At 41.1% G+C, this 26,588-nt stretch overlaps 2 protein-coding genes and 1 long non-coding RNA gene across 6 annotated transcripts in view; 1 reads left to right on the top strand and 2 right to left on the bottom strand.

The window, feature by feature from the left end:
• LEPR (leptin receptor) overlaps positions 1–22,348 on the bottom strand; it is a 199,289-nt gene extending 176,941 nt beyond the window's left edge. For 2 of the 3 annotated variants that reach the window (XM_025381246.1, XM_025381255.1), the window contains exons 1-2: positions 22,260–22,348; positions 17,630–17,705 (exon numbers count right to left, since the gene is read on the bottom strand). The gene's annotated coding sequence lies outside the window, so the exon portion shown is untranslated. The remainder of the gene's footprint in view (positions 1–17,629; positions 17,706–22,259) is intronic. The other variant, XM_025381240.1, reaches the window with a different exon arrangement.
• LOC112621866 lies at positions 6,970–26,506 on the top strand. The gene is made up of 3 exons (XR_003118808.1): positions 6,970–7,333; positions 20,474–20,480; positions 26,492–26,506. It is a non-coding gene; the product is annotated as an uncharacterized LOC112621866 (long non-coding RNA).
• On the bottom strand, positions 9,195–22,553 carry LEPROT. 2 transcript variants are annotated; one of them, XM_025381277.1, is made up of 4 exons: positions 22,260–22,430; positions 17,630–17,705; positions 12,933–13,119; positions 9,195–11,192 (listed from the first exon to the last, which is right to left on the bottom strand). In XM_025381277.1, exons 1-4 carry the CDS (start codon positions 22,273–22,275, stop codon positions 11,076–11,078), a joined length of 396 nt encoding a protein of 131 aa, XP_025237062.1. In that variant the 5' UTR covers positions 22,276–22,430; the 3' UTR covers positions 9,195–11,075. The 2 variants fall into 2 exon arrangements, with proteins under 2 accessions (XP_025237062.1, XP_025237063.1); XM_025381278.1 differs by lacking the exons at positions 9,195–11,192; positions 12,933–13,119 and adding an exon at positions 14,955–15,185 and having other exon boundaries at positions 22,260–22,553.
• Positions 26,507–26,588: the final 82 nt, after the last annotated feature.

Below are 26,588 nucleotides of genomic sequence, written 5' to 3'. Positions count from 1 at the left end.
CCAGGTTGGTTTTGTTTTTGGAGGCAGGGAAGGCATTGCTTTATTTTTATTGAGGTATATCATATTTTACTGAGTGTGTATATTGAGTGTATATATACAACCAAATAAACTTGCACAAACTTAAAACTGCTGTGTAACCACCATTAGATCAAGAAACAAATATTCCAGCTGTTGATGAAAAGAGTCAGACTCTATAAAATATTTAAAGAGGTTTATTTTGAGCCAAATATAAATGACCAAGGCCCAGGTATAGTCTCAAGAGATCCTGAGAACATGTGCCCAAGGTGGTTGGGTTACACCTTGGTTTTTATACATTTTAGGGAGACAAAAGATATTAATCAATACATGTGGGATATATACTAGTTTAGTCCGAAAAGGTGGGACAAAGTCAAATCAGCAGGGTGGAGTAGGGGAGGGGTGATAGGTTATAGGTGGATTCAAAGATTTTCAGATTGGCAATTGGTTGAAAGAATTAAGTAATTGTCTAAAGACCTGGAATCAACAGAAAGAGTGTCTGGGTCAAGATAAGGAGTTGTGACAACAGGGACTTATGTAGATGAAGCCTCATAAGGCACCAACCTCTTGGGAATCACTTTTTCATTTTATTTTATTTTTAAAAAAAGGGCTTAAGCCTCAACCCACATATAGCAGAGTCCTCCCAACAAATATTTCTGAGGCATTTGGGGTAACTTATTCTCCTACTCAACTCTTGGTCCATTTTACTCTGAATACTTTCTTTGCCCTGTGTCTCATGCCTCTTTGCTGTCCTCTTCTCTCTCAGCCCACATTAACCCCACATGCAACCATCCTCCTTTTCTTCACTCTCCTACCCCCTCAATATACTTGAACCCCACAGTGAACAACAGTATGTATCACAGGCTTTCAGTGGGAATCTGAGGCAAGGGAGGGAGAAGCAATGGGAAAGGGGAGAGGGTTTCACAACACTGCTCTGCCAATATCCTTGTTCTTAAAAATTCTTAGGCTGTCAACCCAAAGGGTCTCCCTGGCGCTGTTTTAGCCTCAGGCTCCAGCCCTTCAGTGGCCAGGATTTCTGTCACCTTTCCCCTGGATTTCTTCTCCACTGGTGTTAGTGTATCACCCCTCCCCCACTTCCCCTTTGTCATTCTGACGCAAATCCCAAATTCTCCTCACTTTCTTATCTAAAACATTTCTAATCCCTTCCCTGTTGTGGGCCATAGCTCTTAACACTCAAATGGCATATCTAAGATTAAATAAACAAAAAACGTTTTCTCCTCAGAATTGTGCTACCAACCATCACAATGATAACTTTCACCCTGGTCCACTATACGAATTAAAGGAATGCAGTCCAAAGGCTAGGACTTAGAAGCCACTTCCCTTTTACTGATAGCTTAAACCTAAGGAAGTGTGAGTCCTGACAGCAAATATGCCTAAATGACACCAAAGTCAGCTCCTAGGGTCACCATGAGGGGGAAGTAGCCCCAAAGCACCTGTATGTTTCAGGACCCTCTCCCTTGTCCCCCATCACTCTCCCCACCCCTTTTGCTAAATCAGATGTTAACATCCTCCGTCTGCAGGTCCCAGGGACAGACACCCAAGTGATTATTGCTAAGGATGTGGCACACCAAGCTCAATGCTATTAGGACATAGTTTCAGTTATTTGGGGTTTACACAGTATTCTTTGCCAACTTCATTGAAAACATGTTTTCATGAGAATTCATCTCATTCTACCTACTGCTGGCTAAATTTATCTCCGCAGAGTTTAACAACATAGAATGATTAATTAGGGACCAAGCTATTTCCTGAGTGCTTTGCACATAACTGTGATTCTGTGACTCTGTGATTCACTCTTGTTGCTTCAGCCATCTGTCCCTGAACAAAATGCATTTATTTATGTTTTCTGTGATTTGTTGTTCTCCTCTTTCAAAGACATAAACATGATTGATTTGGAAAAGCAAACATTTTTTTCCTCTCTTTATAAAATAGTTTTAATTAAAACACAGCTAGAGCAATCCCAATAAAACATAATCATGCCACTCCTGTTCATATCTCCAGTGGCGTCTCATCTCTAAATGAATGCCGACACCTTACGATGACCTGCTAGGCCCCATAGGATCCATCCACCCCTACACACACATTATCTGATCTCCCTCCACTCTCCCTGAAGGCTTCACGCCAGCTCACAGGTGCGCTCCAGCTCAGGGCCTCTGCACTTGCTGATCCCTCTTTTTGGACCATCTTGCCCATTGCCACCTCCATAACTGCCTCCACTTCCTTCAAAAGTACCAAGAAAGGTAAGCCTTTCCTGGGCACTGTATGTTAAACAGAAGCCACCGTCACCCGTTCACACCCACATGCACACTCACACATATTCTATATCCCTTTCTTCCTTCCTTTTTTTGCCTTAGCATTTCCACTAACATACCATCCGTTTGACCTATTTGTGAAGTTTATTTTTTGCTTCCCTACCAAAAAAAAAAGTAAGCACCATAGGGGCTGGGGGTTTGTCTATTTTATTTACTGTTCTACCTCCAGCACTTAGAATAATATCTGGCATATAATAGGTGCTCAACAAATATTTCTTTAAAGAATAAATGAATATTAAAAAGAATTGAAAGAGTAGACTTAAAAATAGGTCCCATCGTGTTCATCCTTCTCATTATTCATAGCTCTGTTCAACCACCAATCATCTCTATCCACCCTATTTAAATAGCACCACTACAAGTCATTTTCTATGCCTTTATCCTGATTTATTTCTTCATAGCATTCACTACTGTCAATTTTCTTTTCTTTTTTCTTATTCCTTTTCTTGAGACAGAATCTCTCTTCCTCGCCCAGGTTGGAGTGCAGTGGTGTGATCTCGGCTCACTGCAACCTCCACCTCCAGGTTCAAGTTACTCTCCTGCCTCAGCCTCCTGAGTAGCTGGGAGCTGGGATTATAGGCGCATGCCACTGCACCCAGCTTTTTTTTTTTTTTTTTTTGAGATGGAGTTTCGCTCTTGTTGCCCAGGCTGGAGTGCAATGGCGTGATCTCGGCTCACTGCAACCTCCGCCTTCAAGTGATTCCTGGGTTCAAGTGATTCTCCTGCCTCAGCCTCTCAAGTAGCAGGGATTACAGGCGTCCACCACCACACCCAGCTAATTTTTTGTATTTTTAGTAGAGACGGGGTTTCACCAGGTTGGCCAGGCTGGTCTTGAACTCCTGACCTCAGGTGATCCACCTGCCTCAGCCTCCCAAAGTGCTGGGATTATGGGTATGAGCTATTGCACCCAGCCCAAATTTCACTATTGAATTATTTTTTACTTTAAAAATTATTTGTCTTGCCCATTTAAAGGTAGGCTCCATGAGGGCAAATAATTTGTCCTGTATCTCCTCAGCTTAAAATGTTTTTATTTTTCCCTAATTATCAAAAATCATTTGACCATATATTTTTGGGTCTATTTCTGAATTCTTGATTCCATTCCATTGATTTATATGGGTGTCCTTTCTCCAATACCGCATTGTCTAATGTATAACTTTGTAATAAGTTAGAAATCAGAGAATATGTTAATTTCTCCTAAAAATCTTACCGGGATTTTTACTGGGATTGCTTTCAATCTATAAATCACGTTGCGGAAAATTGATGTCTTAACAATACTGAGTCGAATCCATTGGAGGGATGTACATCTGAAGATCCTATAAGCAATGGGAACTCATGTCCTACTGCCCAGCAGTACCCTGAAATAGTGACAAGAACTGAATGGGGAAGTAGCTTTATGATTTTAAGTCTCATTAGAGATGGCTTTTCACCAATATTTTAACCTGGTTAAAATATCTCTCAATCCAAATAAAGAAATCCAAACCGGAATCAATTTCACTTAACATAGAAAATTAAACTCTTTTAATTGCTAATACTGCCCAGAAGTACATGAGGTTTAGCAGTTCTCTAAAAGCTTTTGAGCACCTGAGTAATCACTCGGGTTATCTAAAATACAATGGGGTTTGTAATCTGACTGATTTGGCTTAGAATAAAAGAGCTCCTAAGATTTCAGCAGTTTCCAACCTGCATGAGGATAAATTCAGATAATGAAGAAACACAGAGTAAAAAAAAAGGAAAAAGAAAGAAAATGTTCCTGACATTGCCTTAATTAGTCCTCATAGTTAACAGTAGCAACAGTTCAGCTACTGCCACTTCATGAATCTATACCCATCGTATTAGGGGCCATTTTATTTACTCTCTAGCTCAACCGTGTCGCTCTTTTTTTTTTTTTTTTTTTTTTTTTTTTTTTTTTTTTTTTTTTTTTTTGGTGCTCTGTCGCTAGGTTGGAGTGCAGTGGCACAACCTCGGCTCACTGCAACCTCTGCCTACCAGGTTCAAGCAATTCTCCTGCCTCAGTCTCCTGAGTATCTGGGACTACAGGAGGGAGCCACCACACCAAGTTAATTTTTGTATTTTTAGTAGAGACAGGGTTTCACCATGTTGGTCAGGATGGTCTTAATCTCTTGACATCGTGATCCACCCACCTTGGCCTCCCAAAGTGCTGGGATTACAGGTGTGAGCCACCACGCCAAGTTAATTTTTGTATTTTTAGTAGAGACGGGGTTTCACCATGTTGGTCAGAATGGTCTTAATCTCTTGACATCGTGATCCGCCCACCTTGGCCTCCCAAAGTGCTGGGATTACAGGTCTGAGCCACCGCACCCGGCTGGTCTTGTCTTTATCATGACCATAACCTGGCCAGTGTTCCAGCTAGCACATAATTTCTTTTCCTAAATCAAGCTATTTTATTTATATTATTTATTTCTCAAGCAATAAATGCCAAAGCTTAGTTGGAATATTTTTTGAAAAAAAAAAAAAAAAAAAATGAAGGCTAGGAGCCATGGCCCATACCAGTAATCTCAGCATTTTGGGAGGCTGAGGTAGGCAGGAAGATCTCTTGAGGCCAGGGTTGGACAGCAGCCTGGTCAATGTAGGGAAACTTCATCTCTACAAAAAATAAGTAACTTAGCCAGGTGCGGTTGTCCATGCCTGCAGTACCAGCTACTCAGGAGGTAGAAGCAGGAGGAACCCTTGAGCCCATGTTAAGGTTGCAGTGAGCCATATCTTGCCACTGCACTCTAGCCTGGACAACAGAAGGAGACCCTGAAATCCACATAGCTCTTCTTTGCCTCTTTTGGGTGCGGCTTTCATGGCCACCCTATCTAAAACCACAATGCCCCAAATACTACTTATCCTCCTTCCCCACTATATTTTTTCCAGTAGTGCCTACCATATCAGATACTTTATTTACCTAGTTTTTTTCTTCTTACACTGAAATATAAACTTTTTTTGGAGATGGGGTCTCCCTCTGTCACCTAGGCTAGAGGGCAGTGGCGCGATCTCAGCTCACTGCAACCTCCGCCTTCCGGGTTCAAGCGATTCTCCTGCCTCAGCCTTTTGTGACCTTTTATGGCCTTTTGTGATTGGCTCTTTTCACTTCACATAATGTCTTCAAGACTCATACACGCTGTAGCAATGTTTCAGTACTTCATTCCTTTTTATGTCTGAAAAAACATTCCATTGCATGGATATATCACATTATCCATTTATCATCTGCATGTTTCCAGCAGAAGTACTAGCTACTTAGGAGGTTGAGGCAGAAGGGAAGCTTGAGCCCAGGGAGTTTGAGACCAGCCTGGGCAACATATTGAGATGCCACTGCAAAAAAAAAAAAAAGAAAAGAAAAGAAAAAAATTGTTTATATATATATTTTTTTTCATTCCAGTGATTTTATTAAAGAGCTGAGCAACTATCAGTTCCACACCATGGAATCTTGAATAAATCAAGCCTAAGACTCACTGCAAATACTAAAGTGGTATCTTGAATAAATCAGGAATCGGATTAAAACCTGTGTTTAGAGCTCATGTAACTCATTTCCATCAGTGGTTAAGTGGATTTTAGCAGAAGCACTGTCAAGGAACCACAAACAGCAAGGCTGCAGCAGTGATGGCTCGAAGTACTGGAGAATTCTGGGTTTGTCAGATGAACAAGCATACAATTTTGAGAAGGCGGCTGTAAAAATCATGAAACTTTACAGAGTGTGGTGATACCATTTGTTTCTCAACCACAGAGGAAGTGAAAGTGTTACGGCAGAGGCATGGGTGCATTTACGCTTTAAATTGATAAGTGAAATGATTAGCCAGCTCAAGTTGAACTGATGGTTTTATTATTTAATTATTCTGAGGGGAAAAATGAATGAATGAATGCACACACTTAATATCTACTCATTCATTCAGAAGTGTGTAAACAGTTATAATCATTCAATTTTGACAGATCTACTCAAAAGTGAAGAGAGACTGTGCAGTCTCCAAGTGTGCTCTTCTCCAAATGAGCAATCTTAGGATTAAGACCACTTTGCCTATGTGCCTAGTATTGACCACAAATAACTGTTTCAAAATGGTCATCTATTAATTTTCCTTGGGAACCGATTTTTCTTATGGCCATTTTACAGTTATGTTGGTATTATCACATTTTTATTTCTACTTCTATTAAAAGTTTAACTTTACACTTGGCTTGGCAACACAAAGAAACAACTAGCTTGATTTCTTTATAATCTGGCTGCCTAAATCCACTAGTAAAAATCAGATCTTTCCCAAATATTTTGTGCATAAGGAGGATATATTATTCCTTAAAGACTATTTTCTATTAGTGCATTCTTTTCTTTAGTGTGCAAAAAGACTCTTCAAAATATGTAGAGCACTTTTCTTAAGGTGTCAGGTTTTTTCCTCTTTTCCAATACAGCTTTTCCAGTCTTCCAGGTCCACCACGGGGAGCATCAGCCACAGAAATTAGGGCCTGGATTCCTTCCAGTCAGCACAACATTCCTGGACTGCTTCTCTTCAACTACAGCAAGTACAGGTTTCACTGGCCAGATTCACATTAAGATTATGCAGACAAAAACACTGGGAAAATTAACTTACTGATCTCCTTTCCAAACGTAACATACCTCAAAGGAACATATAAACTGTTTCATTTAATAACGTACATGAAAGCCTTCGTTAAAATGTCAATAACAACTTTTATTTACAAAGTAATTGTCCTATCACATTACATTTGGGGTTACATGTATCACTGTTGTATGCTGGTAGCATGGCTATTTGAAAGATTATAATTTATGAGCTATTACTCAGTGGGATTTTTGCAATAAGGTACTTCATGAGACAAAATGGAAAAAGGAGAATTAAATTAAAATGCACAACTAATATTTATCTACTAAGAAAATAATACTTCTCAGTTGTGAACTAATCACTAGTTCACAACTAGCATCCTCATAAATATTTTGGTTCTATCGGGATACAAAATCTGATTTTGCAAACTTTGAAAAGGCACATTTTGTGACACCACCTAAGCATTTCCCTGAGAACATAAAGAAGGTTATTAACATAATGAACCATTTCAGCCTTGAAAACAGTATTCGTTGAGGAGATACCTCAGAGGTAAGGACTTCCTCAGGACTGTAAGAAAAATCTATGGGTTCTTAAATGGAAGAAAAGAACAACTATGAAAAGCAAGACCAGCTCAGAACTCCTCCTGAGGAAGAGATGAGATACGATAGGATTGTCCCTGTCCCAAAATATTGCTATCCTTCCATAAGCTGCTGGAATATTTCTTCATTCCGTTCTCCCATTCTCTGTGAACAAGAATCAGTGGGTTATGAGGCATTCTCTAAAAATGCAGGTGCAGCAGTCATGGGAATGGCAGTCGGCCCAATGCAGGTGTCAGGAGTTTCAGATGTGGAGAAGAAAATCACAAGGCATTCATTGTTTCTGTGATGAAGTGTGATCTGCTTTCTTCTCAGCACCACATGACATCAGACTTAGAGAACTAATGAGAGGAGAAGGGTGGGTGACTCTGGAATATGAAGAACCTCAGGAGGGAGGATGGAGGCCAATGGGAAGGCTCTCAGTTGGCAGAGGTGAGCAAAATTCCCAGGAGTGCACCTGGATCTCAAGGGCATTAGGAGGTGAAAATGAGTGGAAAAATTAAAAGGAGAAAGACCTTGTTCTTAGGAAAAGGGGTGGAAAGTTGCACTGTCCTTCCTCCGAACTGCTCACACTACCCTGTCTCACAGACCCAAAACCCAGGCAGGCACCTTCAGTATCACAGGTCAGGTATATTAGAGTTGAACCTGTTGAGGGAGGCTTGGCCTGGAAACTCAATCACCAATTCATGGTATTATTTCTGTGGAAAAGTGTCTCAAAGTCTGCTTGTAAGCCACTTGTTTGAAACATGATAAAGAATCCCTTCATAAGATTGTTTACTTGTGGACAATTTTAGAAGTGCAATCTCAGTTTTAGACTACAGTCACTATGCTCTGAATCTCCAAATACATTGTACAATTTAAAAAAAAAAAAAAAAAAAAAAAGAGCCTCTTGGCCAGGCACAGTGGCTCACGCCTGTAATCCCAGCACTTTGGGAGGCTGAGGTGGGCGGATCACAAGGTCAGGAGATCAAGACCATCCTGGCTAACATGGTGAAACCACGTCTCTACTAAAAACACACAAAAAAAATTAGCCAGGCATGTTGGTGGTCGCCTGTGGTCCCAGCTACTTGGGAGGCTGAGGCAGGAGAATGGCATGAACCCAGAAGGCGGAGCTTGCAGTGAGCCAAGATGTGCCACTGCACTCCAGCCTGGGCGACAGAGCAAGATTCTGTCTCAAAAAAAAAAAAAAAAGAGCCTTCTGTAAGGAAAAAAATGCCCAACATTTGTGTCACCATGATCAAACTTTTGTATTATATATTCAGATACAGCAATATTTCCTACTGATATTTACTATTTAAATGATATTTAGGCACTACAGAATAAATAGCTCTCCTTTCAGACATAGAGCAAATCTAATAATCTATCACTTGAAATACTCTATATACAAGTACTTTATATCACTCTAAAGATACAGTCAAGAGGTAATGCTTTAAGGCTGCATATGAAGGCTATCTTGGTTATTGAGAATGTGTATAAGCAACAAAAACACTTTTGCAAAATGTAGTAGAAACGAATCATTATTGCCATCTTAGAAAGAAAAGGTATTACACAGCAACTAGACATTCAAAATGGTATCCTAAAACTTATTGCTATTGTTCTATTAGGACAGATTATTGCTCAAAACTGCCCATTTTAAAACATCAAGAAATTCTCTCGTTTTTGTTATCTTTTCAGGCAAGGCAACATCACAATAAAAACTTTTAAAGTTAAACTTTTAAAGTTAAAAGTGAAATTTATTACAATACAATAAATGCAAGTGTCATTATTAAAAATGCTGGTTAAAATTATAAAGTATCTAAATAATTTTTCTAATATAAATATTGGAAACAACAACTTTAACAATTCTATATGTACACAGGACATTGAAAACATAAAATCATGCACAAGTCCAAAAAATAACGTTGCACATTAACCCTTTAGTTATTACTTTCTATTTTCTGGTCCCAGCATCATATCCGCTAATTACTCAGATCACAAGCCTCAAGGATTAAGTGTTTTGAATGTATTTCAGTTTCATACTTTAAAAATGCTTAAAGACTATTGGTTGTATTCTGATCAAATGGTTCTCCTTCCCATATTTCCCTTCCTCAACAGATCTTAGAAAAAGATGAGCTGGGAAAACTGTGATTACAGGATCCAACATGACATGTATACCCAATGATTCATTTAAGGGTGGCATAAAGTTATATAGAAAAGACCTACAGGATAGAAGACAATAAGTACATCAACATGTAGTGAAATTAAGCAGTTCATCCACTGCGTGCTTACATGGCTCCTGTATCACTTCAGGAAGAAGCCAGAGTGGCAGAGAAGTCAGGGCAAACCAGAACTGTTGAAGAGTAGGGGTGGGGGGCAGAGGGAAGGAGCTGGGGAGAAGCCCAGATCATAAAGGAAATGTAAAAGAGTCACATATCTATTCTTCCCCTCCTGCTAATGCAGGGGCTGGCTCCAGCCCAGCCTCCCAGCCCACATCTCAGTGGAGCTCTTCCCCCAGCATTGCCTTTCAGATGAGAAGATACATCTGTTCCCCACTGAGAATTTTTCTGGGGGAGAGGGGCTTTTTTTTTGTTTTTTAACTTATTTTGATTCTATATTTACAAATTATTGTATATATTTATAGGGTACAATATGGTGTTATGAGTTTTGAATATAAGGTGGAATGATTACACTAATTAACATACGACCTCAAATATTTAACTTTTTAATGAAAACATTAGAAATTTACTCTCTTAGCAATACTGAAATATACATTCAATTATTCCTATATTTAGCATGCTGTGCAAGTGATCTTAAAAAAAAAAAATCACACTTATTCCTCCTGAGGCTTTGTACCCTTTGACTATCTCCCAATTCTGAGAACACTTTTCACAAATTTGAGGAACAGCCTAAAAATTATAGGCTTGAACATCTGAACTTGAGAGCAGCTGAGACTTTTTTTTTGTTTTCAAACAAATGAGCAGGTAACACCCAGAGAGGTTAAGTGGTTTAGCCACTGGGAAGATAAGGAAGTTGTGTGTGATGTTTACTTCTCTATGACGATGCTTCTCAAACCTTCATGTGCATACAGCTCCTGTGGATCTCATCAAAATGCCCTGGGTCCAGAGTGGGGCTTCAGACTCTGCACTTATCTAATAAGGCCCTAGGAAATGTTGAGGCTCTTGGTCTGTGGGCCACACTTTGAATAGCATGGACTACAACACAAGGAGGGATCCACCCCTGCCTTCCTGGGCCATGAGAGACCTGCTTCAGTGTTATCTGCCTCTCCAAGCACATCCCCAAGCAAAAGGTTTAGATGCACTGCGTAAGGTGGCAGCTGTCTACAAGACTGGGTTAACATATTGTCTGACAGCACCATGACCACATGAACAGCCAAACGAGTAACATAATTTGAGTAACATAATCTAAATTTGACAGATCTATTTGCTGAGAATAAAACTCATCTTTTACTTATGAAGTCTTCCTTAAAGTGAACGTGATATAAAGGTATTAAAAAACCCAGCATATTAAATTTCATAGTAAAATGCTGCATGTGCACAAGTATACAGATAGTATGAGTTCTAAGAAATTCAATGCACTGTAATCAGAATAAAGTGCTACCACTGCTCCCAGCTAAAATCATCTCCTCTTCCAAATATAAGGAAAAACCCTTGAATTGTAAGGAAAATGACTGCATTGCCTGCCAACACAAGGCCACAGGCTCCCCATTTGATCTGAAAGACAAGAAAAGAAGGATTAAATCCTTACTTCCTTCATATCGTACTCTTTGCAATCTCTATTATTTTCTGCATTAGAAACATCCAATGAAATATTATACAAAGCTGCTAAAAGGCTTAATAATGTAACAGACAGGAGACAATGAACTGTTCAGTAATGAGTCTAATTACTTCTGTGATACTTGTTAATTAAGTCTGGTATCATCCTTAACATTTTCCCAATTAGACATATTTCTCTACTTGTTTTTAATTGACAATGATTGCCTTAAGTAAAACTCAAGTGGTAAGATTATAAATAGTGCAATTACAATATTGGGTACTGAAAGTTTTGCACACATCAACTTCTTTCATGGAAAATAAAAATTGGAGAGTTATGAATTTGTTTGTTTCTTTTCTAGGCAAGAAAAGACTTTAAATAATAGTCTTTATACAACTGAAAACTGCTTTCCAGCTTGGTAAATGGTTTGTAGATGGTTTTACAGAAGCACATTTGGGGGTGAGAGTACCCTCTAGTGGGCATTTTTTGTTTTACTTTAATCAATAGAAACGTCAATGAAAGTTTCTTCACAAAACATGACGACAGTATTGAAAGGAAAAAATATAAATATTTACTGCAGCGCTTAAGAAGCGCTGGTCTAAAGCACAAGAAGAATAAAGTCATGACAATCTTGTTGTATTAAAAAACTTTCAATCCTTCCCAATTATCTAGTCAAAGTTCAAGACCCTTGCTAGTCAGGTTTCACAACCTTTCCAGCCTTAATCTCAACAACTTTCTTTTAGCTCTACCACACTGGACTCTTCTTTATTCCATACACTGCATTCTTACACATGAATGTCATTCCATATAACAGCCATCCTACTTTAACACAAATGCTATTTATCCTTAGAGGCCCCTATCAAATGCCAGTTGGAATTTCTCTCTTCTTGGTGCCCCTATGGCATTCTGATCATGCTTCAACCATCTCACATAGTACACTGACAGTATACTTAGCCAGCAAGCTGGTTTCTGTGTTCCTTAGGAGCAGAGACAGTACCTATTTCTTATTTCTGGTGTTTTACAGTAGCAGTTGTTCCAAAGATATTTATTGAATAAATAAACAAGACTTGCGCTCAAATGATATTTAATGCCTCAAATAAGATTTCATAAAATTAAAACAGAATGTAATTGGAGGGAATAAAATCAAATAGGAGGAGAGATACTGAACATCAAATAATTGAATAAATTATACCTACAATGTGTACTTTGAAGACAAAAAGAAAGTTTTTGTCTTGGAAGTGAAGATGTCATCTTATTCACTGCATTTTCTGGAAGCTACATAGTTGTCCCTCAACATATACCTACTCTACTGCATTGAGAGTTGAGTCCATGATCCCATTTGTAGGAGAAGAATTTGAAACATCTTCATCTTGCAACTAGAAAAGTACTGCTAGCATAGTATCTGTGGATTACTGTAAGACTTAAGAGGCAGGAATTTAAGAACAATTCCAGAGAATAACTTAAAGTAGAAAAAGAAAGAAATCATACAGTTTGGCTAAAAGTTGTAAAAGAAATAAAGAAAGCACTCTGAAAGCATGGTCGAGCTACTGATAGGCAGGTCTAAAGTAGAACAGAGAAACTAAAAATACATGGCCCTGAGTATAAAGCCTAAGTAATGAACTTGAAATGGAGGTCCCAGACACAGGCTTCTGAAGTAAACTCAGCAACAGTTGAGCAAAACAATAGAAAATAAAACTTACCACAGCCACACGAGCAAGAATAACAGGAAATCCAAAGGCAGAAACAACAATTCCAGTAGTGAAGAAATATGCCAGTTCCCGACAGGCACTACTGGTTGCGTCTGAGTCATAGGTGACTCTTTTGGCAATGAAATGGGGTATGGGGGAGATGGCGTGGAAAATCAGGACGAATAAGGGCCAGTAAACGCTGTCAGTTGGACCCAGGCAAAATCCAAAAAGAAAAGTAACAGTTACATTTTAAATGAAAGACATACTACTATTTCAAAATCATTGCTATTTTAAATGTTTAGGTCAAAAAATCAATTAATTGTGAATATAAGAACATAAGATGATTTCTACCAGATAAGTAGTGATAATTTTAAAATTACTATGTAGGTAGCTTATATTGTGTTAAGAAACCACTGTATAATATAATCTCTAGAAACTTTACTGTTTTCTGTACCACTGAGCCACAATTTCTTTAGAGACAGAATTTTAACTTGGTCATTTCTGCTTTCCCTGTAGAACATAGTAGAGTGTCTTGCAAAAGCTAATTTGGTAAAGATCTTTTGAGTGCATGCATGCTTGAAACCTTTTAAGGGCTTAGAATAAACCCCAAATTCCTTGTCCTTGCTTACAAAGCCTTACATGGTGTGGTATTATCTACTTCTTCCATTCATTTTGTACTCCTTTCCCTTCATTTGCTTAATCTGTAGCCACACCAGCCTTCTTTCTGTTCTTTGAACACTCTGAGCTCATAACTGTTATCCTAGGGCCTTTGCACTAGCTGTGCTGCCTGCTTGCAATGTTCTTGTCATTGGCTGACTCCTTCATACCATGTGATCTAAACTGACAGATTCCTTTCTAAAAGCGGAACTTTCCCTGGCCGTCTATTCTAAAGTACCCCAGGTCACCCTCGAACATATCACCATCTTTTAACTTTCTGCACAACACTTATTCCCATCTGATAGATTAGTCTTGGTCAAACGCCATTTATCTCCAGGGCCTAGAATGATGTACTCCATTCATACTTGTTAAATGAATAAAATAACAAATAAATTTTAAGTACAGAAGGCATGAAAATAAATATGATCACTAGTGAAAACCTTAGATGTACTCTAATCTTCATTACAATAGCTCACAATTGATAGTGTAATGCAAAAACAAAACAAAACTGTTTTCCTCCCAAATTTCAACATTTTGCAATTATTAAAAAAATTGCCATCTGGTTTCCAATGGTATTTTCTCTATAAATACTTCAAAAATAATCTTTTTTTCTCCATCAAGACATTTGTTATGCTTCATTTCTTAAGAAAAAAAAAAAGTCTCTGCTCATTTTTATCTATACACCACAGTAATTCATATCGTCACAATACTGTGATCACACAGACACACCCAGACCGCACCTACAAGCAGGAGGATGAAGCCACGCTAATGAAAGCCTCCCATTCCAGCCACAGATCTAGGTAACCAAAAGGCAAGAAGGGAATGTGTCCTTCAAGAGGACTCAGGATGGAAACAGTGGATTTGGACTCCTGATTCTAAAGTAGAGGGATGTTAGTATGTTTCAAGAATCACCAAACAATATTGTGGGAAGGAGCCCTTAGACATTCTCTACTTCACAGCCCTTCTTTGAACAGTGAGAAAGGAGATACAGAGAAGGGAAGGGGTTTGGAATAGAAATAGCTGTCACCTGACATATCCACAGCCAAGAACTCTTAATTTTTCCTGGAATATAGTGACAGTTTTGTGAAAAACAACCTGACTTTATGTTTCCATTCACAGTAAGCCACCAATATCCAACTAAGAGAAATGTTCATATACAAGAAATCTTGTTTATATGTAAAATGTAAATATTAAGTATATACAATTCAGTAAACATGTAGGCCAGGGGTTGGCAAACTTTTTCTGTAAAGGGCCAAAGAGTAAATAATGAGGATCTGCAAACCATAAAGACTATCTCAACTACTCAACTCTGCCAAAGATAATTGGCAGAGCAATGCAAAAGCGGCCAGAGATAATTCATAAACAAATGAGCATGGCTGTATTTCAATAAAACCTTTATTACAAAAACAGGTAGCAGGTTATATGTGTCAGTTTGCTGACTTCCAATACAGATGACAATCCTGGTTCACTATCATTAAGATACAGCTTTGGGAGGCCAAGGTGGGAGGATGACTTCAGGCCAGGAGTTCAAGACCAGCCTGGGCAACACAGAGAGACTCCGTCTCTACAAAAACTTTTTTTAAAAATCAGCTGGGTGTTGTGGCATCTCTAAAAAACAAAAAATTAAAATAAAGATAGAAAATAAACTTCTTTGTAGCAGCAGTGATGAGTCATTTTCTTACCTTACAAAGACCCAGTGTATCACAGAGAATTAAAACTTCTAGATTTACAGTTGGTTGTAGAATAATGGAAAAATGTTTGGTCAAGAGCATAAGAACATGAGCTCCATTTCCATGTCTGCAATTTTAATTTTTTTTTTTTTTTTTTTTTTTTTACTTTTTTATTTAAGCGATGGAGTCTCGCTCTGTCACCCAGGCTGGACTGCAGTGGTGCGATCACAGCCCACTGCAGCCTCCAACCCCTAGGCTCAACCAATCTTCCCACCTCAGCCTCCCAACCCTGCTACAGGCACCATGCCTGGCTAATTTTAGTTTTTTGTAGAATGGGGTCTCACTTTGTTGCCCAGACTGGTCTCAAATTCCTGGCTTCAAGCAATCCTCCTACCACTGCCTCCCAAAGTGCTGGGATTATAGGCATGAGCGACCATGCCCGGCCTCTGTCACTTATTGCTGTGTAATCTGGGTAAGTCTTTAACTACTCTGGGCTTTGGTTTCCCAGCAAGAAATGAGGATAATAATACCTTATTACATTCCTAAATCTAGAATAAAGTAATTGCTGTGAAGGTTCTAAACAAATATAAGTGACTGCTTATATTTGGATCCCTCTTGGGTTTAAACAATTTCCATAATAGTTGGCCAGGACTGTGGTGATGGATTTAAATTCATCACTGTCATAACAACTCACTTCAGTTGGTCTCACTTAACCACATCATCATCTTCATCTTCTTTATTTTTTATTTTTTTATTTTTTGGAGACAGTCTTGCTCTGTCGTCAGGCTGGAGTGCAGTGGCACGATCTCAGCTCACTAGAACCTCCGCCTCCTGGGTTCAAGTGATTCTCCTGCCTCGGCCTCCTAAGTAGCTGGGATTACAGGCGTGAGCCACGCCCAGCTAATTTTTTGTATTTTTAGTAGAGACGGGGTTTCACCATGTTGCCTAGGATGGTCTCGATCTCTTGACCTCATGATCCACCCGCCTCAGCCTCCCAAAGTGCTGGGATTACAGGCGTGAGCCACGGTGCCCAGCCTAATCACATCATCTTCTATCTGGTTGTTCAAGCCAATCACCTGGGAGACATCTAAGAACTCTCTCTCCTTGTTGAATCTTGACATCAATTAACAAAACCTGTTGGTTGATTTGGTTTCCTAACTCACTCTCCTTTTCTTTCCATTCCTACTACCCCAGCCCTCCATTTTGCTTGATTTATGACAGTAGTCCCTTACTATTCTCCCTGACTGCAGTCTCAGCTCTTTCCTGTCTGGTCTCACGTTATGGCCAGAATGACATTTTAACATAACCCCCTCCTCCAAACCCATTCTCAAGATATTTTCCCAGCTCCTATTGTCTGATGTATAAAATGGAACCTCCTCTACATGGCAGGCATGTAGAGCCCTAAGTGCTGACTTTTGCACTCTTGACTAACCCTTCTTTTGCCACTCTAACTACAATTTATGCTGTACCATAATGTACCATGTGCAGTTTCCTGAAAAGGCTATATATGCTTTCATGTCTCTGGGCCTTAGCATACAGCTTTCCTGGTGCCTAAAGCACTTTTTCCCTAGAGATCTGTATGACCTGCTTCCTGATTTTCTTGACAATTCTTCTCACTTTTTACCTCCTCTGAGAGGCCCTTCCTGACCACTGTCTTCCCAGCTTCTATGCTCTTCATCTTTTGTACCACTTCTACCTCTGGCAGTATGCACACTTTTGTTGTTTACTGTCCGTCTCCCCAGCTGAAACACAAACTCTGACAGAGCAGGACCTTTGTTTTCTTATATCTTAATCCCTAGTTCCCATCACAGTAGCTGGCACATGGGAAGCATTCAACCAACAATGGTTGAATAAAAAAATGTGTAGAATGTTCCCTCTGCCTGGAATGTTCTCCCCTGACTCATCAGCCTGAGAAACTCTTATTTATCCACCAAGTCTTGGCTCAGATACAACCTCTGCCATGCAGCCTTCCCTGACTGTCCCACTGAAACTCAGGAGCACTTTATCTGAGCTCCAGCATACTTGGCCGGCATCCCCACTGCAGCTGCCATCTTACTGACCAGACTGTTTGCCTGTCTCTCATTCCCAACTAGAACTGTACCTCTTTGAGGAGAGGACTGTGTCTCTTCATTTGTGTGTCCCTAGCTAGCCCAGAGTAGGTGTTAAACAAATGCTTACGGAATGAATACATCAATTTTTAACAGAGCCCTTTTTTTTTCTGTAAAAGTACACCTGACCCACAAAGGGAAGGTGTTCATAATCTGGGCTCCACTAACTCATTGGTTAGAACTTGGTGCTAAATTGACCAAACTCTCTAACACCCATACTAATAGTGACAAAGACACAGAAAGAGGAATGGTTCTTTTTGAAATGATAACTTACCCATAATCCTCTAAGGCACATCCCAGCATAAGAAAAGTCAGCCCAATAGCCCCACTGAAGGATAATGCCACAAGAGCTGTGAAAAATAAAGCCAAGAGTTAAAGTTCCCACAGTAGAGGTTGTCGGGGCTAGAGGGTTTGGGGAAACGGGGAGTGACTTCTAAATAGGTCCAGAGTTTCTTTGGGAGATGATAAAATTTTCTGGAATTAGATAGTAGTGATGACTGCACAACCTTCTGAATATACTAAAAACCATGAAATCTTACAGTTTAAAAATGTTAATTTTATGGTATGTGAGTCATTTATCAATAAAAATGTTTACAAAAAAAGAAAGAAAAAAGGTCCCAAATTCGAGCAAAAGTAGCAATTTACTCATTTCACTGAGGTTACATTTGACCCCTGTTACAGACTGCATTGTGTGTGTCCCTTTCAAATTTATATGTTGAAACCTTCCTGGCTCCACCCCTCTCACCGTGAGACGCCATTAGGAGGTGGGTCTTTGGGAGATAACTGGCTTCAGATGAGGTCATGAGTGTAGGGTCTCCACGATGGGATGAGTGTCCTTATAAGAAGAGAAAAAGTAGAGCACATGCTCTTCTCTTTCTCTCCCTCTGTTCTCCAATGTGAGAGCAGAAAGCAGGCCTGCAAACCAGGAAGAACGCTCTCACCAGATGCCAGATCTGACTGCACCAAAATTTTGGACTTCCCAGTCTTCAGAACTGTGGAAACTAAATGTTGGTTGTTTAAGCCACCCAGTCTACAATATATTTCTTATAGTAGCCCAAACTGATTAAGACAATGACCCATGTCTGCCACCTTAAAATCATAAGGTATACAAAGGTCTCAAGTAATTCCAATACCTAACCCCTATCCAATGTATGAATTCCCTCTATATTTGTCACCAGAGGGCAGTCAGTCGGTCCACACAACTCCAGTGAAGGAAAACTCACTACCACTCAAGACAGGTTTAATTTAATTCCAACAGTTTCTAAATGTTGAAAGCCCTCCTTCTTTAAATTATATCCAGAACTGCCTCCCTGTAATATATACCTTTGATCATTTTGCCTCCCCAAACCACGGTACTTCAAGTATTTGAAGATTGTTTTCATGTCTTTGTAGGAAACAATTCCCAACTAGTGTCCACTGAATAAAATATTTATTCCCTGTATCTACTGGACACTAGTCTCTGTGGGAGTAGGAACGTATTTGCCCTTGTTGTGCTGCTGAGTGAGAAACAGAGTATCAAGGTTGTTAAAAAGTTTTGAGCTCTGAGTCACAAATATGAGTCAAATCTTAACTCTGCCACCATCTGGTCTTATGACCTTGGGTAGAAGCTAAACCTCTGAATCTGATTTCTCACCTGTAAAATGGAAATAATGGTGCCACCTTATTGAGCTTATGGGAATTAAATGAGATAATCTATGTAAAGTGCTTGGCAAAAGGAGGTAGTCAAATAAATGCTGACTGACTCAAGTATCTACTCATTTTAGCAATGTTCTTTGATAAAAGTAGAAATCAAAAGCATAGGAGACTATCTTATCCAAATTTTCTTCTGAAAAAAGTCCATAATACTCATAATTAGAATTTAATTAATTAAGCTAATGAACATTTTTGATTGCTTCCTTTTACTTGAGAGAAGATTTAGAGAGACTCTTTAATAGGAAGGTGCCAAAGTGCTTTTTAAAAAACATCTGAAAGTATACAGATGTTAGGGGACAAAGAAAAACTGTCAATTTTAACATATCTTTTTACATTTCCACTCTTTAATGGAAAATGCCCATGTGCGGATGGAAGGCAAATACCACATATTATTTCATTACAGATGATCTTTTCCTGGCGGGCTTTGCTCCCCTCCTCTGTGCCTGACCATCTGCAGTAACCCCTCCTCCATGAGGCCTGTCAAAGTTAGGAACTGCAGACCTCTTCCTTCTGTTCTGATATCAGTTTCTCAAGGTTCACAACCATCTTTCTGTTTGATTCTTTTTGGTCTTTTTTTTTTTTTCCTCTTTTTTCAGGAATCACATCCTCTGCATCTCTTAAAGTTGGAGTTGACCAAAAATCCAACCCCATCTCTCTTTTCACTCCACACACTCCAGCTGAAAACTTACGTTCAACCCAAAGCTCCCAGTACAAGGGCCCGGCCACCACTGATGCTCCAGCCCAGAGTAGGTCCTATAGAACTAGGCCTGTACTTCCACCTCCAATCTGAACTCCTCTGCCTTGACAGTCAACAAGAACCTCAAATTCAACATGTGTAACGTGTAAAACCGAACCACTATCCCCACCCTTTAAAGGTCCTATCTTAGAGGGCTGACACCATAGTTGCATTCCACCTTCCAACGAATCAGTAAGTCAAGGTGACTCAATCTCCCAGACTTCTTAAACTCTCTGCTACAGCCCTGGTGCAGGCCCTTATCCTCTCATTCCTGCCTCTGTGACTCTTCCAGTCCATCCTCTACACAGCAGACAGTGATCTTTCAACTATACATATCACTGCTGCCATCCCTTTGCAATTGCTTCCACAGCCTACAAGTTGTTCTAGCATGGAGGCTCCCCATGGCCTGACTCATTCCTAACGCCTGTCCAGCTTCAACCCTCACCACTAAGTTCCCGTCTCACTAATGAAGCTTAAGTACCTGAAGAAAAGAAGGCGTGTTATTTCATGCGCCCTGCACCATGTCACGTGCTGTCCTCCCCCCTTGGGATATACTCCACCTTCACTCCATGCCTTGCCAAGTGAAGCCATATTGATCCCTTCAGATTCAGTTCAAGCATTGCCTCTTCTGTGAAAACAGTCCTCTCTGTGGAGCACGGGAAATTAATCCCACCCGGATCAGTTTCCTAGGGCTGCGGTTACAAAGTACCACAAACTGGATGGCTGAGAACAACAGAAATTTATCTTCTGACAGTTCTGGAGGCTGGACTTCTGAAACCAAGGTGTCAGCAGCGACACCACACTCCCTCTGAAGGCTGCAGGGAAGCACTCTTCCTTGCCTCTTCCTAATACTCAGTGGTTGCCAACACGGTTGCCAACAATCTTTGGTGCTCCTGGCTTTGTAGCTGCATCACTCCAATTTCTGTCTCCATTTTCACATGGAATTCTCCCTGTATGTCTCCATGTCTAAATTCCCCTCTTCTTATAAGGACACCAGTCATTGGATTAGGGTCCACCTTAAACCAGTATAATTTTAACTTGCTTATATCTGCAAAGACACTACTTCCAAATAAGATCACATTCACAGGTACTAGGGAATTAGAGCCTGAATATATCTTTTTGGAGGACAAAAATTCAACCTACCATCTCTGTTCTCCCACCGCATCTGAGCACACCATAAACACTCACATAGTAATATAATTATTTCCAGCTCTGTCATCCCCCAATAACTTCTCATTTATCTTTGTATCCTAAGTCTCTGGCATACAGTAGTTCCTCAATAAAAGTTGAAGAATCTGTAAAATGCTTCCTTCCCTTAGTCCTTTTCCATTTCGGACTTCCTTTTTTTTCACCACATTACAATTTTCTAACACATTCACACATGGAACATGATCATGATTTGGCAGTTTCTGATCATGTGTTGTACTGAGACACTACTTTTCATGTTTTCGGCATTGGCTTCAAAAGGATGTATAACACACAGTCGACACTCTCCAAGTAAACCATGTTTACTAAACTGATATTGAGTATAAAAGTCAGTCAGAAATAATGATAAAATATGTCTACCGCTAACATCTCACACACTCGGATAAATTCATAGTGAACAGAGGCGTACTCGTGTATACACATGTTTATAGCAGATATTAACTGGGGAAATCTTTGGGTGCAAATTTCAAGAATGATACAAGCGCCAACATAAAAACAAGTCATGCTACTCTATTCGACAGATTAGAAATGGAATGGTTTCCTACCAAAATACAGGAAGCCTTGCAAAAAACCTTTTCCGTCTCACATTGCTCTAACGCCATACAGATAAGGTACACGGTGTTTTATCAACTGCCCCAGGCAAAAAACACATACTACACAAACACTACTTTCTTCTCTATGCATAGACGAACAGAGAAAACATCGAAGAAAGCAGTATTAAAATTACACGTAATCTACTCTCCACGACTGCGAGAAACACCGTCTTTCTGGGTGCTTTCCATTGACACCCGCCCGCAGTGAACTCTGCCCGGTTGGAAAAATCATTAGGAAAAAGAGGATTAAGTTTCCCAATGCTAAGAACGCTGGAGACAAAGCGTCCTTTGTAGCAAATAGGAAACTGCGGAGGGGTAGAAAACCGGAGGAAAGGCGTTAGGGTGGACACGTCAAGAAGTGGAAACCCGGTTTAAAAACTCGAGAGGGGTGGAGGGCGCCGCTCTCGCCGAGGGCTCCGCCTGGGGAGGGGTCTGGTGCCGCCACTGGAGAGCAAGAAGGCCAGCGGCCTCGTAAAAAGGGCCGAGGCTCCCCCGAAACGCCGCTCCACCCGCACCCCAAGGGACGAAGGGAGCGGGCGATCGCCTCCCCACCCGGAGAGGCGGGAAGGGTGGTGAGGCCGTTCCCCAGAGGCGCGCGGAAGGCGCAGCCCCAGGCTTGACTGGAACGGAGGTGGCAACCCCACCACACGACGAGCGGGCCAGGGACCGCGATGTACCTTTAACGCCCGCCATGTCTCCCGAGCTGGGGCCGCGGCTGCTTCCGGCTTCCTGCCACGGCCCGGGCAGCCTGCCCAAGCCAGACCGGGAGTCGCCCCCTCGGATCCCGAGCCCGCCCCGGCCACGCAGAGCCCCGCCCCCGCCGGTGCAGAACCCCGACCGTAGCTCGCAAACGCCGCGGCTGCTGGTCCAGACCCCTCCCCGACCACTCAGAGCCCCGCCCCCGCCGGTGCAGAACCCCGCCCCCAGCTCGCAGAGGCCGCGCCTGCTAGTTCAGACCCCGCCTCGCTACTCAGAGCCCCTCCCCTGACGGTACAGAGCTCCTCCCCTAGCTCGCAGAGGCAGCGCCTGCTGCTCCAGACCCCGCTACCGCTACTCAGAGCCCCGCCCCTGATAGTGCAGAGCTCCTCCCCTAGCTCGCGGAGGCCGCCCCTGCTGGTCCCGCCCTATCCCTCACTGGCCCAGAATTCCGCCCCCAACTCTCAGAGGCCTCCCCTTGTTGGTCCCGACCCCGCCCCCGCCACTCAGAACTCCGTTCCTGCCAGTCTAGAACTCTGCCTCCAGCTCGCAGAGTCCAGCTCCAGCCCTAAGACCCCACCTGGCCCCACAAAGCTTCCCCAGAGTAACCCCAACCCAGTGCCCTGGACCCTACTCCTAGATCCTGAGCCCTCTGGGTAATCCTCAAGCCCGTTCCTTTTGTGGGCTGGGACCTTGGCTCCGCCCGGACCTCGGGCCCAGAGTCTCTCCAGGGCCGCTCAGAAAGCAGTGCACGCAGCGGGGGATCCTCCCTGAGCCTTCCTGAGAACGGAGATGTAGACAAGTGGAGAGAGGAGAGGAAAAGTTGCAGTCGATGGGAGAGGGACACCGACTCACTAACCAGTGTTATGTTCCCTGAGCTCCCAAGTGCGTGCTTGTGTGCGAGTGTGTGCCTGTCTGCCTTCACATGACTGTGGAAGGGGAGGGGCGGGGTACCAGAGGACAGGCCCCTTAGGAAACACACCTCGTTAAGAACTTGATATTTGCATAGGTTTGCTTTGCTTCATAGCAACGCTTTACTGAAACGAGCGGGGTTTTTCTTTACTCCCTGATTTATTTGTAGAGACGAAGACCATATAAGTTTTTGTGTCCGAAGCTTTCATGAACCTTAAAAAAAAAAAAAAAAAGGCTATTATTTTTGTGCCTTGGGGCCTCAAAGTTTGCAGTTTTTAGATCTCTGAGAGCCATTGTGTACTTATCTCACAGGAGTGGAGAGTTCTGTTTTGGCAAGAGCAATCTAGAAGATCATTGAAACAGTCTGGTCCAAATGCTTCATCTTACATTTAAGGAAAGAGGTGCAGAAAGGGTAGGACTTGCCTGTCACACAGCTCTTTGGAGGAGGTTGGATTCTGGGCCACTTCCCCTCATTCTAGCTGAGATCCACTCTACCTGATGGTGCGGTCCCTCTTCTCTTGCTTTTTCTATTTTCAAAAGGACTGAAAGACAAAGGAAACTGTAGAAACTTAGCTTCCCCTGGCTACCTGAGAAGTATAAATTCTCACCACGATCACGTTTCAGGATCCTTGCTCTGTTTACTTTTTCAAAATTGCACATTGAGCATGTTATTGTTTCAAGAAATGTCTATTTGTTGATTCAGTGGAGTATTTTTCTAGCTGTCAGTTTATTTTTCTAGCTCCTCTCATTTCTCCTCATAGACGGATGGCACACTCACTGAAAACAGCATTGTAATACCTGACTCACTGCAGATGCTTGGAGATCCCGTACTACATGGCACTTTTTACTTTGGAGCCTTCAATCTACTCAAGAGCATGGGCAGTGTATGCCACTTTGGTTTAAGGATTATTTTGAGCTGAAGGCAATTAGGAAGAAGCAAATAGGTACAAGGTACTAGAAAAGCACTCTGCCCTCCCTCCATTTGCCAAAAAGCAGGATATAAGTTTACAAAAGTGTCCCTCCTGCCTGCTCTACCAGGAAGGACAAAGATTAATCACCAGAGACAATTGTAGACCCCTGTCAGCCTGGAGACAACACAAGAAAAATCTACATGATTAACTTTAGTATTTAGCCTGTATCTGCAACTAGTCTCCCATATATTTGTCTTCCCACAATTTGCTGCCCCTAGAGACTCAAGGTCCTTTATCTTGTCATTTCTTTAAAAATTTATTGTTCCTTGGCTAGGATGCTATATAAGCCCAAGTTCTAAAACCTTTGACTTGCTCATCTCTGAGTATTCCCATTTTACCTACATGAACAATGCACCTGTTGATAAACTTGCTTTACTTTTGTTCATTTGTCTGTCTTTGGCCGGTCTAATGCACAAAGACCCAGCTGAAGAACCTAAGATAGGTAGAGGAAAAGATTCTCCCTCCTCTACAAGAGCTTGGTTCCCTATCATATTATTTCTAATACCTGTTAGAGCACTCAAGGGAACCTGTGTATCAGACAAGCCCTGGAAGTCTGTGGTTTTTAGCTCTCTTCGTGTAGTGCTAAGCTACTCTCATGGGGAAGATATTCTATGGGGTTAAATTTCCCTCATTCCCCCTTCCATTTCCAATCACCCACTCTGTCTCCAGAGAGCCTCAATAGGGTTTGCGGGAGCCTTCCATGTCAGCCTGACTCCAGTCCCACAGAAGGTAAGTGATTTTAGAGAAAACTGACAACACATCAGAGGCAGGGTTTGGTTTGAGCACCCTAGGCTCAGGAGTAAGATCCTGGAAGCTGGTATAAAAGAAAAAAGTTGAGATGCTTGCCCCAGGGTAATGTCTGGAATTTAAAAATTGCTGGGACAGTGTTTGTCTTGAACAAGTTTTCTGCCCATGCCAGCTGTCCTTTTCAAGTCACCAAACACCTTAAAGAGAAAGTTAGCTATTTTGCCATAGGCTTTAACCATCTGAAAAAAATCTGCTTTTCTTTTGCCTGATGTTGCACTGAAAAAACTGTTCTTCCACTTACTCCTTCCACATTTTCTCAAGAATAAAAGAGTCACCAAAAACAGAAAGTAAAACCCTAAAAACCAAATCCTTATCCCCAACTTGCCATTGATATGTTACTTGGATGTATAAGATCTGTAACCTCTGTCATGTTGCCTAGGACTACAGTGGACTTACTGGGATGAATTTTAATATTCTCTCCTTGCATTCAATAATCTCACATGATGACCTAGGTTTTATTGTCTCCATCTTACAGGTAGGAAAACAAGCTCCCAGTAACCAGTGAATAGGGAAGCTGAGATCAAGTCCCAAACTGTTCAACTCTAAAGTCAGATGGTCAGCACTTGTACTGTTCCCCACAGTAGATCTTATGCACCAAGAAGCAAGAATTCTTGTAGTAATTAGAAGTAACAGTAACCTCCTATGCTTCACAGGGCATCAAATCCATTCACTGACTTAATTTTCTCCAACATATCTATTAGCATCTTGCATACAGTATACACAAAATGTTGGCTGAATTAACAAATATTAATAAGTTTACCATACACAGTATCATCTCTCCCTATCCTCAGGAAAAAAAAAAAAAAAAATTGTAGCCTCAAGCTTCAGCTCTGGGTAAATTTCTCCATGCTTTAGCTTCCTAAGGTAGGATTTACAAAACCCTGTCTCTCAGAATCTTTGGGGGAATTAAATGAGAAAAAAAAATATATAAAACATATATATATATATATATATATATATATAAAATGACACCTAGGGCAGTGCACACAAGATAAATGCCAGGATGTTATATCTACACTGGGGCAGGCTTGCAAGTCAGTGCATAAGTTAAATGCAAGAATGATGCAACACTAATTGAAATCCGTAAATGTTGGTTTTCCTTCCTAATGCTCAATCACTACTTTTTTTTACATAGCTGTTCCCTTTACAGAAACTACAATGCAAACCTTTTTGCCATTTTATGTAGACAGATCTCTGTAAACCCAAGGAGATAAGGAATAAGGACCAGGGTAAAAGTAACTTTGGGCTGCCTTTTCCTACTTGTTTCTATCCACTCCCTGGAATATGAAGTTTCCATGTAATTCCAGCTCCAATACCCACCTACAGTGGTATACTTTGTCTTATTTACTATCAGTAACAATAACAATAATTACTATTTAGTGAGTACCCACTTGTTCAGAGTTTATATACACAGTTCTTAATTCCTCCATTGCAGGGTTGTTAGAATTCTGTTTTACAGGTGATAAAATTAAGACTCAGAGAGTTCAAGAAACGTGTCCAATGTAAGAGTCTGTAAGGTTCAGCACAGTGGCTCATGCCTGTAATCCCAGCACTGTGGGAGGCTGAGGCTGGAGGATCACTTGAGGCCAGGAGTTCAAGACCATCCTGGGTGACACAACA

This window comes from Theropithecus gelada, chromosome 1 (genome assembly GCF_003255815.1).
Source record: "Theropithecus gelada isolate Dixy chromosome 1, Tgel_1.0, whole genome shotgun sequence".
NCBI classification, from domain to species: Eukaryota; Metazoa; Chordata; class Mammalia; order Primates; family Cercopithecidae; genus Theropithecus; species Theropithecus gelada.
The sequence above is the reverse complement of the archived record's forward strand: the minus strand, read 5'-3'. Positions and strand labels throughout refer to the sequence as shown.